The sequence below is a fragment of the Carlito syrichta genome, unplaced genomic scaffold (assembly GCF_000164805.1).
Source record: "Carlito syrichta isolate Samal-C Ts95f unplaced genomic scaffold, Tarsius_syrichta-2.0.1 Scaffold288017, whole genome shotgun sequence".
Taxonomy (NCBI): Eukaryota; Metazoa; Chordata; class Mammalia; order Primates; family Tarsiidae; genus Carlito; species Carlito syrichta.
In genome coordinates this window covers 104414-110730 of record NW_007232113.1, presented here as the reverse complement: position 1 = coordinate 110730, position 6317 = coordinate 104414, and the positions used below count along the sequence as shown (strand labels likewise).

Below are 6317 nucleotides of genomic sequence, written 5' to 3'. Positions count from 1 at the left end.
CCCGCTGTCTGTCCCACTGTCTGCCCCACAGGCTGTGCACTGCCCGTCCATCATCTGGCAGGCGCCCAAAGGCCAGCCGCCGGTGCCTCACGAGATGCCGTCGTCGATGGAGTACCAGGAGGTGCAGCCGACCCAGGCGGTGACCTGGCAGGCCCCGAAGGCCCCCACTCACTTCTGGCAGCCCCTGCCAGCCCAGGAGGCCCAGAGGCAGGGCCCCCCCCTGGTCCAGCTGGAGCAGCCCTTTCCGGGAGCCCCGCCCTCCCAGAAAGCCCTGCAGATCCAGCTACCCTCCCAGCAGGCCCAGCCCTCGGGCCCGCAAGCAGAGCTGCCCCAGCTGCAGCTCCAGTCCTCGTGGCAGGCCCCACCGGCAGTCTTGCAGGCGCAGCCCGGAGCCCCCGTAGCGGCAGCAAATTTTCCCCGGGGCTCTGCTAAGTCACTGATGACTCCGTCAGGAGATTCCAGGGCCTCTTCTGTAGAGGGCAGGGCCACTTCCAAAGAGCGTAGGACCTCTTCGAAGGATCGCAGGGCCCCTCCAAAGGACCGCATGATCTTTGCTGCCACCTTCTGTGCTCCCAAGGCAGTGTCACCTGCCCGAGCACACCAGCCAGCGGCCTGGAAAAACTTGCCTGCCACATCGGAGACCTTTACTGCCACCCCAAGGGTCTTCCCAGCTACCTCCCAGTTTCAGCCTGCCTCTTCTAATGCCTTTAAAGGCCCATCTGCCACCTCAGAGACCCCGAAGTCACTGCCATTTGCTCTGCAGGATCCATTTGCCTGTGTGGAGGCCCTGCCTGCCGTTCCCTGGGTCCCGCAGCCCCATGTGAATGCTTCACAGGCAGTGCCCACCATCCTGATGGCCACAGCAGCTGCCCCCCAGGCAACGGCCGCGGTTCCCGAGGCCTCGAAGACCTCCCTCGAGCCGCCACGCCGCTCAGGCAAAGCCACGCGGAAGAAGAAGCATCTGGAAGCCGAAGAAGACAGCCGGGGCCATGCGCTGGCCTTCCGTGACTGGCAGGGCCCACGGGCCTGGGAGAACCCGAATGTGAGTGGCTGGGAAGTCCAGAGCCCTCTCCAGGTCTTGGGTGACCGGGCGTGCCCAAACGCTCCCCATAGCCTGAGTGGCTGGGAGGGCCCTAGAACCTCCAGGATCCTGAGTGGCTGGGAAGGGCCCAGCACATCTTGGGTCTTGAGTGCCTGGGAGGGTCTGAGCACCTTGAGGGCCTGTGGTCTCTCTGAAGTCCCAGGGAGCCCTCAGCCCTTGACCACTTCTGAGGTCCCAAGTGTCACTCAGGGACCCAGTGCCACCCAGGATGGTCCCAAGGGGGAGGCTCAGCCTTTGTCTCCCTTGAATGAGAGAGCAAACACATTGGTGCAGTTCCCCTTGGTCAAGGACCAAGCCAAGGTGCCCCTCCAGCGCTCGGAGATGGTGAAACTCATCATCCGAGAGTATAAAGACGAGTGCTTAGATATCATCAACCGTGCCAACAATAAGCTGGAGTGTGCCTTTGGTTATCAATTGAAGGGAATTGATACCCAAAACCACGCTTATATGATCATCAACAAGCTGGGGCAGCCTAAAAGTGAGGCAGTGGCATCCTTGTTAGACAAGCCCAAGTTAGGCCTGCTGATGGTTGTCTTGAGCCTTATTTTTATGAAAGGAAATTGTGTCAGGGAGGATCTGATCTTCGACTTTTTGTTCAAGTTAGGGTTGGATGTCCGGGAGACAAGTGGTCTCTTCGGAAATACGAAGAAGCTCATCACTGAAGTGTTCGTAAGGCAGAAGTACCTAGAGTGCAGGCGCATCCCCTACACTGAGCCAGCGGAATACGAGTTCCTCTGGGGCCCTCGAGCATTCCTCGAAACCAGCAAGATGCTCGTCCTGAGGTTTTTGGCCAGGCTCCATACGAAAGATCCACGGTGCTGGCCATTCCATTACCTTGAAGCGCTGGCAGAGTGTGAATCCGAAGACGTAGACGAGGATGAGCCTGAAGCTGGTGACAGTGCCGGCAGCTCCACCAGCAGCCCCCGTCCCCACTAATGTGTGTGTGTGGCAAACATCTCTCATTCATTTGGCTCCTTGGCCAGAGGCCACTGGCAGGGTTGGGGGGGACATTTCGTTTCTGGTGTTTATGTTCTGGCTTCACGTGTGTAAGTTTGGATTTCCAATTTTGTTGCATATCTGCCAAAGCTTTGTACATTCTCATGTGGTGTTGATTTCAGTCCGCTACTGTTCCGTTTCGTATTTTGGCATCAGTATTTTTAAGTGAGATCTGTGGCTTTCTGTTTTGTGTTATAATTGTTTTGTTTTGGTATCAGAGTTGTGCTAGCTTTGTGAAATGAATTGAGAAGCTATCCATCTCATTCTGGTACAGTTTATGTAGCATTGTAATCAGTTGTTCTTTGAACGTTAAAATGATTTGTCAGTAAAAACTGTCTACAGAAAAGTAAATATATCTATATATCTATATCTATATCTATATATATAAATATACTTTCAGCATAACATGGGAGTGCTTGTCTTTACTCTAGTTTTTACTCTGGATGGTAGAAGCCACACTTTGTCACACCCTCTGAACAAGCTTGAATGCCAGGACTACTTACTACCAGTGATAGTAAAAGCCATGGTGATGGAGCTGTTTTATGAGGAGAGTGCTCCATTCATCCTTATAATGACACAGTGATTGTGGTGGGTGGTAAAACATGAAATTTCCATTAAATCAAAAGTAAAACTTCGCGAGTCAGTGAGGCTGAATCAAGAAGGCGTCGTACACCTCATCTGATTCAATCCTTGCAATAATCATTCCAAGTAGGCATTATTATTCCCATTCTGAAGGTGAAGGTGTAAGGTTTAAGGGGATTAATTAAATAGTGCCAAACCAGAAAGCTGTCATTTGAAGCAGGAAATGTCCTTAAGCATATGTGGGGAAGGAGAGTCATCTGCCAGCAGGACCAAAAATATCGGGGTTCGTCAGCTTTGTGGAAAAATTGGTCAAAATGGCGTTTGTCAGTCATGTGGCCCATAGGGGGTGTCCGGCAGCTCAGAAACGGGTTTCATCAATACACTGGTACTGTGATGCAAACATTATTTCTGCAAAATATCTAAGCTTATAATAAGAAAAATGAAAAAAACAAAATAACAGGCTTCGTTAAACTAGGAATCCTGCAGATTACAGGTAGTGGCTGGGTTAGGATAGGGATGGTGGGTGGGAGACTCCTAGCAACAGGGAGGTCTGGGGAGAGCTCTTTAGGGAAAGGATCAATCCTGACATATAAGGAAAATCAGCCGAAAATACTTGAAGTTGCAAAATACCCAGTCAGCTCTTAGGTACGGGGTCTGGTGTGGAAAGAAAGAAGACAAGGGAGTAGGTGGGCTTGAGTGTTTGGGGAAAGATATTCACGCACATACCAAGCTTGTGTATGTAAAGCACTTTCCTGAGGTCGTACTCTTTCGTGGACTGGGCCTGTCTAAATCAAGAGACTGGACCCCTTATGCCCCTTCTCAGATAAAGCCGAAATCCCAAATGAGGTTAGTAGCGACAGTGGAATTCTGCTACCACCTAGTGGCAGACTCATGGTGCCACCACAACTGCAGCTGCAGCAGCCCCTCCGGTGGTGCTTAAATTCACTCCCCAGACACTTGGGTGTGGCCAATACTTGCTTCATAACTTTTGCCTGTAATTTTACCTATATCTGTGCCCAAATTTCTCTCTCATATCATAGGCCAAGGTGAAGCCCCCCCTTCTTTTTTTTCCAAATATAATCCAAGCTTCTTTCCGTGGTTTGTGTCCTTGGTCTGTAGCACTGTCACTTAGGAAGCTGTCTACAAGAGGAACTCACAAGATGCGGAGTCTGTTCCGAGCACCTGCAGAGCTGAGCTATGTGCCAATTAGCCCTGCCCCAGGACCTGCTCAGCAACAGGTGATCTTCTGCACGTTTTCCAAGTAGCCAGGTCCTCTAGAAACTCAGAGGGAGTTTCTGGTAAGTTCCCTGGGTCAGAGAGTCCTACATATCTTCCCACAGTCTTTATTATTATGACAGCAACAACAACAGCAACAGATAAACTCTTTGAAGGAGATAGCAAAGTTCTAGGGGTGAAATACCACAAAGGAGATTTAGTGGGGCTGGTGAAGTGGCACATGCGTCTAGTATTTCTTGTTTTGGTTTTTTTTTTAATTTATTTATGATTGTTTATATAGTTCTCAGCAAAACATTTACTCATGGAGAGCTTAAGCAAGATGTTCTTTGTGAAACAACATTTGAAAAGTAGTGTCATGTGATCTTGGTGCTGTACTAATCGTGTGAGTGGCTCTGCTCCCTGGGGGAAAGGCTCACTTCCTATTTACAAAACTCGCTGTCAGTATCTCACTCATCTCACATCTGATATACATTCATTCAGTAACCTTCCTTAAGTAATGCCGAAGGCAAAGAGATGAATTTGATTACACTGTAATGAGATGTACATTACAATAAAAAAATTTTAAAAGTATTACAAAGAAATAAATTAAATTAGCCAAATATTTAACTGAAGGGTTTAAGAAAGAATAGCTAACATTATGAAAGCAGAAGGCATAAAACAAATATAGGAAAACACAGGAATATAGGAAAATACAGTCCATAAATCAGTGAAAGCGAATTCAAATCCCAATTATTTGAGCATGCAAAAATGTAATACAAGGCTTTTTTGCTGTAAAGCAGATAAAAATAACCATTTAAAATAAATAAATAAGGAAAAGGTGTCACGACAAAAAAAAAGAAATACAAATGGCAAATAACTATTAAAACTGTTACACCTCACTAATATTTAAAGATAGAAAGATTAGACCTGTATTTCAGTTTTCATTTATTAGATTGTCATCGCATAAAATGAAACTCATGACAGATAGATCCAGTAAAAATGAGGTTGTTATGAAACTGGAATCATTATACACAATCGGTGGAAGTATAAATTACTACAATGTCCCCTGAAATCAACTCAGCCAACTACACCTTCCAGAGGTTTAAGCAAATTTATACTATTTTACTATAAATTCATCACATGGGAATATACTCAATGGGAAGAATCTGCAATAAAGGCAATAATGTCTTCTCAAAAAGAGCTGCTTGTGCAAGGGCAGCAGATCAATTAGGATATGTGCACCCTCCTGCAGTACAACCATTCTTATGCCAAGGAGGTCTAGTGAGTTTCGGCTGAAAGCACCACAGTCTTTCTCAGAATGCAACTTGCAATCTGTTCCAACACATGGAAAATGAAAGACTGAGCATCCAGAATTATGTGTAGAGCAAAGTGATTGCGATCTAAGTGATAAACGGGTGCTGGTAAACTCCCGCCAAAATCTTACAATGACCTCAGTCAAGGTCATGTCATATGAAGCCCTTTGATTCCTAGAAAGGAGAAACTGCAAACCTATTCAGTTCTTGAAGTGAATCCAGTCTACTGCTGCATAGGGTGTTCAATTGTAAGCATGCGAATATTGTAGCATGTTTACCTTAAAAAGTCTATCTGGATTTTGGAATACATTTTCGCAAAACTCTCCTCCTAAAGAGCAACAGAGAAAAGAGCCAGTTGCTTGTCAGAGCCACCACATAAACCAACCGTGTCAGCAAAGAAGAGTTAATAATCATGGCTGTGATCCCTGGAGAACTTTCTTTCTAGATGAAGGTTCTGAGTCCCTGTGTCCTCAGTAGTACCCATTTCAGTGAACATGCAGCCCACATTATTAATTTGCCTTCAGAGTTATGGGCACACCCACAACTCAGCATCTTGGTACTGACATAATACTCTCGAGGATACAGGTCCTGCAACCCTGAACCTATCTGCCTGAGTTGAAAACTTGGTAACATTCTCCCTTATATCCCTTATATTCTGCCACCTTGTACAGGCAGTGTTTTCCCTTATTTTCATTCTGTGGCTATTGCTTTCTGCCTGAACTTGGCAGCTTCCTTTTTCATGGTCTATGCCTTCAGTACCACTCCTTAATCAAAAACTTTGGCTGCCTGGTGCCCTCTGTGTCACCTTGACAAATACATTATTGTTCAAAGCCTTTCATGACTTTCAATATTCACTGCACTGAGATGTAGCCCTTCTCAACTTACTTTCCTCACCATAAGGGTCAAGGAGCAGCCAGTTAGTAGTGTGTTTACCTACGTAGGAATCTACAAATGAAGCCAGGGGTCCCTCTGCTGGACATTTTAAAGAATTCCAAGGGTCTGAATTGAAAACCTAGGCATGTTAATGAGAAGGGTACTAAAGAGAAGTCCCTGATATTAAGGGTCAAAGTTACATTTCTTTCCCGTGTGTACGCAATTTCCTTCTTCCA

The 6317-nt window shown here is 46.7% G+C and overlaps 1 protein-coding gene across 1 annotated transcript in view; it reads left to right on the top strand.

Moving 5' to 3' along the window:
* MAGEL2 (MAGE family member L2) overlaps positions 1–2503 on the top strand; it is a 4240-nt gene extending 1737 nt beyond the window's left edge. Inside the window, exon 2 of the mRNA XM_021710074.1 lies at positions 2–2503. Coding sequence (XP_021565749.1) covers positions 2–2038 — 2037 coding nt within the window. The 3' untranslated portion in view covers positions 2039–2503. The remainder of the gene's footprint in view (position 1) is intronic.
* The last annotated feature ends 3814 nt before the right edge of the window (positions 2504–6317 follow it).